The sequence below is a fragment of the Anguilla anguilla genome, chromosome 1, assembly GCF_013347855.1.
Source record: "Anguilla anguilla isolate fAngAng1 chromosome 1, fAngAng1.pri, whole genome shotgun sequence".
NCBI classification, from domain to species: Eukaryota; Metazoa; Chordata; class Actinopteri; order Anguilliformes; family Anguillidae; genus Anguilla; species Anguilla anguilla.
The window spans coordinates 61,672,133-61,684,794 of NC_049201.1; the positions used below are offsets into that span (position 1 = coordinate 61,672,133).

A 12,662-nucleotide genomic window follows, 5' to 3' on the forward strand; every position below is an offset into this window, starting at 1 on the left:
AGAACACTGAAACCTGTTAAAGTAGTTTTCAAATAAATCTTAGTCATTTCTATCACTGTGCAACACGTCTAACTGCGCAGTTGAAAAGCAGAGCTTTTAAAAGCATCTTTTCACTTTCAACAGTAATCAAAAACAGAGTCAGGACCCATTCTTCAACTAACTGAATGAAACCAAAGTGAGGGAATATCTAGAAAATAAAACCTGTTGATTAAAGAAGAAAATAGCAAGGGATTTAATGAAAAATGTAATCTAAGCATCTGTTAGTTCATTCAGACAAACCTACAATTTACAGACATATTTTTCTGTTTACATATTTTGCCATAAAATGGAAATGTCAAACCTATATACAATTAGAAAACCGTAACAATGTATTGAATTCTGTCCTGAAGTGGAGACTGGTCAAAGCAGCCCACAGTGACTACAGACACGAGTGCTGACCCCTGCACAACCCCTTTCCTTGTGCAGCCGAACAGAAGCTTGAGTCCGCATTGTCCCCTCCCTGCCAGGCCACATGGGACAGACTAATGCACAGAGGCTCTGTTGCAGCACAGGCCGTAAGAACCAGTGATGATTTTACCATGAACCATTTCAAATCGGCTTTACATACAGTACATACGGTTTCATTTTTTACCATTTAATTTTACTGCTGAATAACTTCCTCCCACTGCACCGAAGCTAACGTGCAGTGAGATAGCTAGTGCAAAATGGCTGCTGTTCCTCTACCAGGTGGGTGCTACACATTGATGGTGGTTGAAGTGAGCTTCCCAGCTTCTCTGTGAGGCGTTTTGAGAAAAGCACTATATAAATGCATACTGTGTTGGCTAGACCAAGAAGTCCCTTTGAGAAGATCTAAAACCTAAAAACAGCAAATATCGGTTGCATCTCAATTGTAGTCTTAAAACAAATAATCTTGGAATCAATGTTTTAATAGTAATATATTCAATATTTTGTGTGTTATTTGACATATTTTTGCATTTGTCTAAGGTACATCAAGATCTAACCAGGCAACCAAAAAAAATTCCATTCATCGTGAATCTAATGCTACCAGCAGCCTTGCCATGGTCTGGATAACACTGCTATGGTCATGTGAATGTGACTTTAGGGTCACAATCTGTCACTACCCATGAGCAATGTGGGTTATGTGTTCCAAGCACTGGGCACTGCAGAAACTGAGACAGTGGGCTCGTAACCCAGTTGGAAATAGTGCGATCTGATCAGCAGTATACTTCACAAGCTTTTTCCTGTACGATCTCCAAGTCTGTACTAATTGGTCTCAGTGATGTGCATTTAAGTGCTGAGCCATAACATGTAAATGCTGACATCAGAAATAACAAAACCGCTACTGTTTTCTAAATTACAGCAGTACCATACATTGAAGGGGTTTGAATAAATTGTATTTTCACATTGCCAGCCTAGGGGAGGAAGACCCCAGGATCATGTGCCTCTTTCTCAGAACAATAGCTTGCTTATGTAGAAATTTGTTCGGAAACAAAGCCTTTCACTCAACCCTCATTTTATGCCAAGAGTTCTATGTCACCATCATGCATTTCAATTTCCATTTGGTACACTGCAGCTGTTGTGTGCCTCCTCATTCAAATGCCGCTTAAAATGTTTACTCAGGTCAATGTATAAACAGGGGAAGTGATGTAGGTTTCTTCACAGAACAGGTTTCACTTGCATTGCAATTATAGTCAGTGTGCATACCATGAGTATCCACCAGGGGGCATCAAAGGGATTAATTTGAGTGAAGTGGCACCAGTTCAGTTCAGTCCCAGCTCTGAAGGTCCAGCAGGTGCCTGTCCAGTGCTTTCTTTATGGACAGACACCCAATCGCCATCAGTCCTTTCAGCAGACACTTCAGAACGTGTTCCGCATCCCCAGGAGCCACCAGAGAAGTGAAAGCCTTGGCCCCAGGCACAGGGGCCACAAGAGCCGGCAGGCTGAGGGCCACACTCCCCAAGGCTCCGGCCACATTGGTGGTGAACACACAGACAGTTAGTGAGCAGCACAAGGACGAAAGCGCCAAACAGCGTGACATCACCACCAGGGTTTCCGGCGACAACCAATCACGAAGCCCCAGGAGAGCTGCAGAGCCCACCAGTAGCACGTGGGCGGTGGAGTGGTCCTGGCTCAGCCACAGGAAGCCGAAGGACACCAGGGCCGGGCCCAGGACTCCTCCTGCCCACTCCAATTCACCCTGGACACCAATCACAGCGGGGCTGGAGAGGGGCAGAGAGCAGAGAACTGCAGAACTGCCCAACAGGAAGAAGCCCACTGCTGGAGCCCTGTGGTCCTAGAGAGACAGAGACAGAGACAGAGACAGAGAGACAGAGCCACAGCCGTTTGGCAATGTGCCTCCATAGTATAAATGGTGGCAGCCAAAAGAATTGAGGCAGTGATACAGAAGCTGAATTTGTGAGACTGAGTGTAATTTTCAAAATACTTTGATTACATAACCATACACAGCCATGCCCACAGCAGATATAACAATTTATGATTGCAATCAGCCTCAACTACAAAACAAGACATTTCTGACAATAATTTAAAAATTACCTTGAAAAGCTGAAAAGCTGTGTACAACGCAGAAAGTGATAGGGTGATGTTAGATAATTCAGCAATCCACTGGTTTAGAGTGACAGCCATCAGGTATAAGCTTCAGCTGAGTTAAAATGATCAAATTCAGTACCAGGAACATTTTATTAATGTATTAAACAATATAAATTCCCTATAAAGTATCTGTGAAGTATGCAATATGTAGGCTATGTGTATGATCTAATGAGAAGAATATGTAAAACAGCACCAAACATGATTCATATGCAGCATTTAACTACCAGTCAACATGAAATTAATACTGATGTTAGAAATCAAATGATATTGAAGGAAAAACCATACATACATCTTATAAATCAAATATCCATCCAGCAACTTTTAATTCTGAATAAATCAATGGAAATAATCAAGTCAAAGTAAGCAAAAAGTGAAAATTGATATTTTTCCTAATCATGGCTTGTGCTTTTTTCTCAAAAGTAGCCTATATTAAATGGTCATTCCAAATTAATATATAAGAGGTTAACTTAAGATTGAAAAGGAGCCATTTCCCCCACGGAATTACTCACAATTTGCTACCAACATTACTCACGATAAGAGTCAAGTTATGGCAACAACAAAGCAGCAGGAACTTCACCGGACAGACAGCACCTAACAACAGGTAATTTACGATCGTCCTCGGCTGTCCGCCGTGCGTAAATTAACATTAGACTAACCAGACATCAATATTTGTGTAATTCGAATTTATTCAAAAGGTACATTAATCGAGACCACTATCGATGCATATAACCTACGAACAAAACTTTAAGAATGGAAAGTGAGATTCGTTAGACAAACCAACGCCGATTTTCGTCCGATGAAGTTAAAAGCTGTCAAATAAGATAGCCGTTTAGCAAACGTAAAATGAGTCTGGTCCAAGCACGCCCAATCAAGGCATCGATTTGCAGTTGTCACTTAATGATAGCCGAGCTTGTAAGTACGTATTGATATGTTACATTATCGATTAAATTATAACTTCTTACATGAACTTGTGTAGCGTCCCTGAAAACCTTGTGTTAACTGCTAGCGAATAAGTCTACATAATCTAACAGAACATATTGACCATTCTCTCCTGCAGCTTTACGTGCCTCCCGATGAGCTTCCGACGTGCTCGCGGCTGTAACTCGGTGTGCGCATGCTTGCTCAAGCCTTGAACGTCTCATTTGTTTTGAAAATATGGCGGCGGAGCATTTGCTAGGAACTGAGCAGTTGACTATAACTGAGCAATGGATACGAGAGAAGGTTCGACTTCAACATACTTGCTTGGGTAAATTAATAGCGATCAAATATGAAATACGAATATAAGGTTAAAATGGTGTGTTTACTTAAATGTCCATTATTTTTATTCTTGGAAAAAATGCTTGATTTAGCTAGCTAAAGTTAGTTATGCTAGCCACCTGCGGTAACGTTATGTTAGTGTAGCTAAACGTTAGATGGCTAACTAAACGTAAGGAAGGTATGTAACTTGCTGGCTAATGTCGGCTAGCAATACGTTACAGAATTTATAAAGAACACTGACAATAATGACATCAAACGTATTCACAAGAGGTGAATTTATAATGTTAACTGTAGCTTAGCTACCTATGATACTTGTGACATACACCTGTCGTGGTGCTTTCTCCGGTTACCTTATGAGCTAACCGTAGCCTTCAGCTACGTTCAAGTAACGTTTACATTGATTTTTGGCCAGCTAGGGTGAAAACGTTAGGTACATTCGAGGGCCATATTAAGTTGGCCATGATAATGCTTATTCTCTTTAGATTTGAATCCACATTTTTGTACTGGCATTGGTGTAAATTTTCAGTGGACGTCAAATCCCTGTCTCTCCCTGGATCATATGAGGGGAAAATACGTCACCTAGGGAACTCTCTGAAGAACTTTGTCCGCCTGAAAGTCTTGGACCTTTCTCACAATGCTCTGTTCTCTGTAGAGGTGAGAGTTCTTGTCAAGCAACAATAACTTTCCCGTTGGCTTGATGTCCAACAAATTATATTACTGTAAAATAGGAGTGTATATTTTGTATAAAATTCTTGCTACACAGGTCTACAACCTTCTAAGCAACCTTCTGTCTGTAAAACACTTTATTAGTGAAATGTTAAGGCTGTATTTTGATTTTTGTTTAGTGGTTACAGTATATCAATAGGACCTAGAATGGGCAAATCCATCCATGCCCTAAACAAGTACCTTACACTCTCAGTAGAAAACCCTGTATTAATATTACTGCTATCTTTTTATGTTAAGAACCCAACATGTCCCTGCCCTTCTACAGGGTCTCCTGCACCTGAATATGCTGGAGCATCTGAACCTTTACTACAACAAAATAGCTTCCCTTAGGGAAGTCCTACTGCTGCGTAAGCTGAAGGCACTGAAAGAGCTGGACCTCCGGCTTAATCCCGTGGTGAAGAACTGTGTTGACTACCGTCTCCATCTTGTGTATACGCTGGCTAATCTGCGCATGCTTGGTACATGGTCACACATATATATAAACAGCTCAAGAGTATTTTTAATTTAATGCATTGCTCTGTAACAGGTCATTTTTATGGGCGCCCAGGTAGAACATACTGCTCTACGGTGACATTTTTTATGAATCTGGACAAAAAATCTCAGATTTTCCTGATAGTCTTCACAAAGAAACCATCTATACAGGATCTATTACATTTAAAACATCTTTGTCATTACCATTATACATAATCTTTGTCCATGTCAGCTCATGCCTGTAAAAATGCTGCATTGCTTCTCTTAACTGTTTTGTGAAAGTTCCACTGAAGATTGGTAAACATTTGATTGGCTGATTGTGATTGTTGTGAGTTTAGTTTTACCCCTTTAAGTACCGTTGCTCCCACTCCACCCTATGCCCGCTCCCCAAGATGACTGCCCCGTCCGAGATGGTGAGAGGAAGGCATCCCTACAGCAGTTTTCCGGTCAGACAGTGGTTGAATGTCAACAGGTGGCCTGTTCGGTTTCAGACACGGCAAATCAGAGGTGCGTTGCTCTGAAACACGGTTCTGGATTAAATGAGCCCTTTTATATGACACTGTAGCCTAATAGTCATTACTGAGGCAAAAACACATGCTTCTTAGCTTCCCTCGCAAGGTAGGTATGGACACTAACAGAAACAAAGTGTATCTTTATAACAGGATTTCCACGTACAGTGAACACAGTTTTGGATATTTTTTGTCTGCATTCTTCAAACTAAATTCTGATGAAACCCTAGCTGGGAAAATAGATGTGTTTCATTTCAGTGTGAATTCTTGTTTCATGTTCATCCCTTTTTGAATTATTCTGTTACTGGGTGTGGGGTATACTCCTGCTTATCATTTAGTGCTAGCAGGCAGCAATGCTGTTTTTTGTGGTTATGCAATATTTGAAGACCATAAAATAGGTTGTCCATTCAGTGTTGGTTTCCCAGTGGCTTACAGGGTGATGAAGTAGACTATATACCTTGCAGGAGCAGTCAGCCCAGGATGACCTCAGTGAACCGGCTGACCTGGAAGCCCTCTGTCCTTGACCACTCTGATGATGAAATCTTAAACATGGTTGCAAAGAGCAACTGGGATTTGAGCAAACCGCCAGCCCTCACTGGCTCCACCAATAAGCAGCCAGAATCAAAACTGTATCCCTTACAGGGTAAGGTGGGTGGGGTTTTGGCTGTCTATATGCCTCACCTGCTGGTAGACTGCCTGTCATTCCCAGCAACAGCAAGAAGAAATTTCTCCATTAACATCCACATTAGTCTCCTTTGATTGCTTCTAAGGTTCCATTCTTCAGTTTGCCATGTTTATGTTCTGTTTGGAGTAGCTGTTGTTCAGATTTAGTATTTCTTTTGGTCATTTTTCGTTTTGTGTGGAAACAAACAAGTTTTTTGTTTTGTGTTTGCTTTGCAGATAACCTTGAGAAAGGTGAATACAGGTCTGAAGGTGCACCGTCTCCAATGCAGGTGAGCGCGTCTGACTTTACTTTCACTTTGGCTGGGCAGGTTGAAGCTCTTCTATTCTAGCGATTCATTTATATTTATATTCATATAAATGTATATGTGTATATATATATATTTATATATATATATATATATATATACTGTAAGTTATATCCAAATCATCGTTGGTGCAGCCATATGTTAGCCCAAGTTACAACTTTTTTTATTTTCACATTTGTCCTTCAGGATATGAATAAATCCATCCTCAGGCATCCTGAAAACATCAGAGACAGTGAGTGTATTTTTTACCAATAATATACTTATAAAAAAAAATCTGATTTGTGTATTTGTCTGTTTGCAGTACGTAGACAGCTGTGCAAGGCTAAATGTATGTCTACTTGTCTTGGCATTTATTACGTTGGTACAGCACAGTAGGGCTCGAGACTAACGGCGTCCCAATGTCCCAGGGACAATTAAGAATGCATTTGGGATGAACAGAAGTCATTTACCTTTGGTATCAAAGGGGGAAGAAAGTTTAGTTTTTTTGTCTTTGTTTGTCACATTACTTGGATTGAGCCAACTGAGCACCCGTCCCATTTCGCTGACCAATAGTTGACACTGGTTGGCACTGACAGACAGTAGGCTATGCGACAGAGCGAAATGAATTCCCGTGGTGCCGGTGTCACGACGCTGGCTACATCCCTCTGTTTTCTGGTGCCATTTTGAAGTATCGACCCTTTATTGGATACAACGCTGTCACATGTCTTCTCATTCACACGGGACCTGCGTAGGACATTCTTAGCCTTTATTAGCCTGCTGGCTAAAGAAGTTATAGCACTGCAAGCTAAGTAGTTAGCTAAAGTTGGATTGAACAGTGAGATTAGCGGGATGAAATAAGGTATGAATAATGTTTTGGCATAAGTATTTTGAGTAAGTTTTTTTTGTTATAAGTATGGAGTAAGTATTTTGTTGTGGTTCAAGTCTGAGTCATCAGCTTTAGTGGGCCTAATTTTTAAAAATGACCTGGCAATATCTGAGTTTTGTAGAACGCATTGGATTTTTTTCCCCTGCATTTTGGCTCTTTTTCTGCATAAAAAATAGTGAATCACATAATCCTGCGTTAACATGACCACTGGTTTTCCTTGATGTTTTCCTATACGCCCAGAGCAGGACATCTTTTAGTTCACATCAGGACGTTTCTTTCAGTGGAGGGCAGGAGAGGGGGGTCTACGAGATGCACACACTCGCTATCACACAGAGCACTTTGCACAGGGAGTTTTCACAACACCGTGGTGATTTTTATTTCTTAAAAACTAATACACACGGCCGTGAGTGTGCTTGAAGCATAAAATGTGGGATTATTTGCACCTTTCTGATCAGTCTGTTCATGCAACTGTGATTTTGTGTTCAGTGTTGCACTGTTTTATTTTCCAGAGCATCAGCCACAGTCCAGTGTCCAGCCTCCAAAGGGTGTGGCCTTAAATAAGGGCAATGGCTCAGTGAGAGTCAGCGAGGGCCTTAGGGTCACATTCGTCGATGCCAAGAAGATCAGACCCCGCCCTGGGTCTGAGATTGAGAGGCTCGGCAGATTCCCTGCCAGGGGGAACTTCACCCCAAACCCAGGTGAGCAGAAGGATGAAGTGAATCGGCCATGCTAACTTTAAATGCATCCAAATGACGCATATCTGACCAGCATTGTGTTCTTCCATTAGGCGGCCCTCGTTCCCCACCTGCTCCCCATGGTTCCACTTTAACAAGCCATCCTCCCAGCCCTGGCACCACTGCCCGCAGTATCCAGGATGCCCTGCCCCTTCCCTCTTCTACAAGACTGTCCCCGCACAGCCCCCTCACTGAAAGGGCTGTCCCACTGACTGAGAACTCCTCCAAGAAGGAATTGATGAGAAAGCCCCCATCAAATGACCAGGTCTGAATCATTTTATTACTAATGATACTACCACTGCCACGAAAACTGGTCTTTTTATACATGCTACTGATTATTTGCGTTTCACCATGCTGATTGATTACTTGAATGGGTACTCAAAATGTTTCTTCATTTATTTAAAATTGCAGTTAAAAGGAAAGCTGTATTCTCTGTCAAAAATATCTCAAAAACACATCCATGAAGTTGCAGATAATTCATAGATATTATTTCCTGCATAAATGGCACTGAGACAGTCTTGTCACTCATACAATCATAGGTTTTAAAATGTCTGATGTGTTACCACAATAGTTGGTGTACCTGTAATGAGGTCTACAAAACATAACGTAGCTATTATTATCAGTTTAGTTGTCAATTGTGTTGATTTGTACAAATTCTATTCAGAATTCTGGCCCCAGGGAATCCTACAGAAGACCGCTAGAGTTGTTGCTTGGCCTAGTAGACAGGCACTGGGATGGCAAGAGATCTCTCCAACACAACCATAAATTTCTCTGTAAGTCCCCAAATGTAATTGACAATGAATCCATCTTGTGTAAACTCTACTTGAACATTAGAGTAGAAATGTTCAGATGCTGCTTACAGTGTAAAATGGTCATGCCAGTTTTGAGTGGCGGCCATTTTGTGCCCACAGTTACCAAACATCAGCATAGGTGGAGAGTGAGGGATTTGTTACTCCCCTGCTAGACATAATCCTCTTTTCAATCCACAGCACAGGCCATTGAGATACTCTCCACAATGAAGCAAGATGACTCAAATGGAGAAGTAGAGGCAAACAGCCAGAGAGTGAACAAGGAGCTCATGAAATCTGAAAGAAATAGGCTACAGAAGGAACACCGAGCAGAGATTGAAAGACTGTCTGAACAGCTGAAAAACGCTCACTGCTCTATAGTAAGACTTACTACATATACATGTGTACAGCTCACAGATACATGTGCATGTTATTATTATGCAATTATACATGTTCCTGTGTCAGGATATAACTCCAGTTCTTTGTCTCATGGCCAAAATGAATTATAAAAATTCAGGTTCAGCAATAGAATCTACACATTCATTTGGCCTGTGCACCTGAGTCTGTAAAGTTGACTGATGTCACTCAAGAGTGCAGTGTATCGTGGAGTTTTTTTGGGTTTCTTTTGGAGAGGGTTTTTACTTTTTATGTTAATTGGTCAGGTTGTGTTTGTGTCTTTATTTTCAAGTTGCACAATGGCGGAGTAACTGGTCGTTTTGTTATGTTATGTTCTGAAATGCAAGACAGTCGTTTCAGTAGTCTCATCTCTCTCGTGTTACTGCTTTTTCATAGCCCCGCTGTCCATTTATTTCTTGTGAATTTTAAAGGACATTTGCACCACACACATGCAGTGAGTATTTGTGCATTGTTTAACATTTCGCTGCTGTGGTTCAGGAGGATCTGGACCAGCAGCTGAGATGTGCTCTGGAAGAGAACGTTTCCCTGCAGAAGCAGCTGATCCGAGTGGAGCAGAGACTACTGGCCAGTGGGAGAAACGGCACGCAGGACCCTGAGCTCACTGGTGGGTGGCAGTACGTGGATGTTATTGTACAGAGTGCAGCTGAGCTTGGATCAGCCTTTTGCTGTAATTGACCTCATGTGAATCAGGACAGGAGCACATCTGTTTCCTTTGGCTTGGGAGGACCTGCTTTAACTCACAGAACTCGGTCAGCTTGATGTTGACAGTGAGTTGCGGTGGTTTTAAATCTGCCTGGTTAGAACCACTGCAGTTGGAGGCCCACTAGGTTATTTCACCTGCATTAATAACTGCATGGATTGTTCTAGTACGTGATAAGTTTGGTTAGTATTATGATTATTTTTGATAGTGTACCGTACAGCAGTGTGTGTGTTTTGCTGTTTGGGTCATTTTTAACAGGTCAACAGTGAACACAGTTCTCTTTTGCAGTGGTGACCTGGGCATAGAGTGTGGTTAGTGTTGGCCAGGTGTCAGCTGTAGGCTGGGCTGGCCCAGTGTGCTTTGTGTTGGCGCAGCGTCTGTTTTTTTTTGTGCACTGTGGGTTGTGCGAGTACAGCGCGTTTCTGTATCGCTCGGTTTGTTTATGCAGTCTGACGTCGCGACCTCTTATCGCTCCCAGGGAGGCAGGCCGCCGCTGAGGAGCTGAAGGGGGAGGTGGAGCAGATGCAGGAGGAGGTGGAGCAGCTGAGGGCGCGGGTGAAGCAGGCGGAGAAGGTGCAGGGGCTGGCTGACATGCTGCAGGAGAGCCACAGGTGAACAGCACCACTGCCCAGTCAGCAGGCCCCCATTCACTCACTGATCCCTGCCTGCCTGTCTGACCTGGAAACAAAGGCTCTGTCTAATCATGCACATTACATTACATTACATTCATTTGGCAGACGCTTTTATCCAAAGCAACGTACAATAAGTGCATACTGAAGGTCATTGGAACAACTGCATAACACAGGTTCTTATTGGACATAAAGAACAATACTCATTGTGTAACAGTTATCCATAGCCATGAACACATTAAACCCAGATCACACAGCAAGCATGAATTTCACCTTAGGGGAGGCTACACAATCCAAAATCTGGCTGGAACCAGGGTACCTTTAAATTCCCTTATGATACTTAGCTTGAATTACACTGGCGCAAATCTCTGTGTGTAATGATGTAAAAACATGTCTCCTGCAATGGTTTACAATTCAGTAAGTTCAACTGGGCACTTACTCAGGGCACATACTCAGGTGATTGGTTAATAAAATACAATACAATTAAGCTTTGTTTAAAGCTTCTTTATTGTGTAGTATTAAATTAACTTATGTTTATCGTTCAAACTGGGGACCAATGAGACAAGTCGCTTGCCATAAAGAGTTTGTAAGTTATTGTTTTGCCCTTTTAAACCCCCCTCACAGTTCACTGCATTTGTTGCCATAGCCAGATCCCTCCCATTATGGAGTTCTTTACAAAGTATCTAATAGAGTACCCTTTTAAATGGCCACACAGAAGCTACAAACGGCTGTATGGCAATAGTTTTTATCGCCTCACAGTTAAATCCGTGCCCACTTTGAATAGACATGCCTTCATACGGACACCACACACATAGTGAGGTAATACCATCATTCATTCTGTGCTTCTGTTTTCTGTATTCATGTCTGTGGTTCCAGATCACTGGTGTCCACTAACGAGCGTCTGCTAGCGGAGCTGGAGGAGTGCCGGGCTCGTCACAGGGTGGAGGTGGAGGAGAACCAGGCCCGGCACAAGGCCGAGGTGGAGAAGCTTCACTTCAGCTTCAGTGAGCTGAGCAGGACCCTCAGCCTGATGTCAGACATTAACAAGACAAGACCAGAGGACAGCTGAAGAACTCAGGCTTGTTATTTTTTTATGTAGTTTTACTTAGTTATTTAAACTGAGCTTAAGTGACAGGAAAGTGAAGATTCATGAATCCAAAAATGGGTAGATCCATCACATGCAATCGATTACTGAAATTAATCAATTGACCAATCAAAACCCTCAACAAATAAAAACCCTGTTACTTGTGAAAAGCACTGTGAATGGTTCACATAAGCTAGTCGCTGTAGTTTAAACACATGACCATCAATGAGTTTGCCGATCATGAAGCTTCGCTTTCCTATCGCTTGGTGTCCATGCGTATATTTATTTGTTCTTGGGTGTACAACATCTGTTTTAATATTTAAAACTTTATATTGTGTACTTGCATAAATTGATATACATTGTTTAAATTTTATTTATTATTGTAGGCATGGCAGATATGCATTAACAAATATGCAGACTGTTTTGAGTGTTAGAAGTAAGCTGAAACAATTCTCCCATTCAGAAAGACTAGTGTCTGTTTTAACTGCAAACCCTCAGTGTCTTCTCCGGTTTGAGAAGTTGTATTGCATCCGGTCCCGAGGGTGAGTGTGACCTTTAGCCAGTGTTATTGTGGCTATTCATAACAGAAGCACACCATCTTGTGTTGTGGACTGCTTGTGTGTGCTACAGTAAGTACAGCTGTCCTGTAAGACAAATCATGTTAACCCTGTTTGAGATACTGGGTTTATGTAGCTTTAACTTAATAAATTGTTACACGAATGCTATGGGATCCTGTGTTTTGTGTTTACTCGGGTTCCCTTTGTCTAGTATTACATTTTGTCTGAAGATCTGAAACCATTCAGTGTGACAAATATGCAATAATAGAGGAAACGAGGAAGGAGCAAATACATTTTCATGGCACTGTGTGCCTTTAAATCTGGCTGGA

General features: G+C 41.9%; 2 protein-coding genes across 9 annotated transcripts; one reads left to right on the forward strand and one right to left on the reverse strand.

Moving 5' to 3' along the window:
• Positions 1 to 22: 22 nt before the first annotated feature.
• Positions 23 to 3,741, reverse strand: LOC118225365. Of its 5 annotated transcripts, XM_035413658.1 has the most exons (4): positions 3,570 to 3,697; positions 2,897 to 2,934; positions 2,554 to 2,659; positions 23 to 2,293 (listed from the first exon to the last, which is right to left on the reverse strand). In XM_035413658.1, the coding sequence occupies exons 3-4, from the start codon at positions 2,641 to 2,643 to the stop codon at positions 1,766 to 1,768; spliced, it is 618 nt and encodes a 205-aa protein (XP_035269549.1). In that variant the 5' UTR covers positions 2,644 to 2,659; positions 2,897 to 2,934; positions 3,570 to 3,697; the 3' UTR covers positions 23 to 1,765. The 5 variants fall into 5 exon arrangements, with proteins under 5 accessions (XP_035269549.1, XP_035269578.1, XP_035269541.1 ...); XM_035413687.1 differs by lacking the exon at positions 2,897 to 2,934 and having other exon boundaries at positions 3,675 to 3,741; XM_035413650.1 differs by lacking the exon at positions 2,897 to 2,934 and having other exon boundaries at positions 3,570 to 3,704.
• Positions 3,704 to 12,497, forward strand: cep72 (centrosomal protein 72). 4 transcript variants are annotated; one of them, XM_035413513.1, is made up of 14 exons: positions 3,704 to 3,853; positions 4,391 to 4,518; positions 4,856 to 5,048; positions 5,454 to 5,568; positions 6,035 to 6,213; positions 6,471 to 6,523; positions 6,746 to 6,791; positions 7,934 to 8,122; positions 8,212 to 8,423; positions 8,823 to 8,931; positions 9,148 to 9,326; positions 9,841 to 9,967; positions 10,542 to 10,674; positions 11,569 to 12,497. In XM_035413513.1, exons 1-14 carry the CDS (start codon positions 3,763 to 3,765, stop codon positions 11,759 to 11,761), a joined length of 1,947 nt encoding a protein of 648 aa, XP_035269404.1. In that variant the 5' UTR covers positions 3,704 to 3,762; the 3' UTR covers positions 11,762 to 12,497. The 4 variants fall into 4 exon arrangements, with proteins under 4 accessions (XP_035269404.1, XP_035269413.1, XP_035269427.1 ...); XM_035413522.1 differs by having other exon boundaries at positions 3,737 to 3,828; XM_035413536.1 differs by having other exon boundaries at positions 3,841 to 3,901; positions 4,828 to 5,048.
• Positions 12,498 to 12,662: the final 165 nt, after the last annotated feature.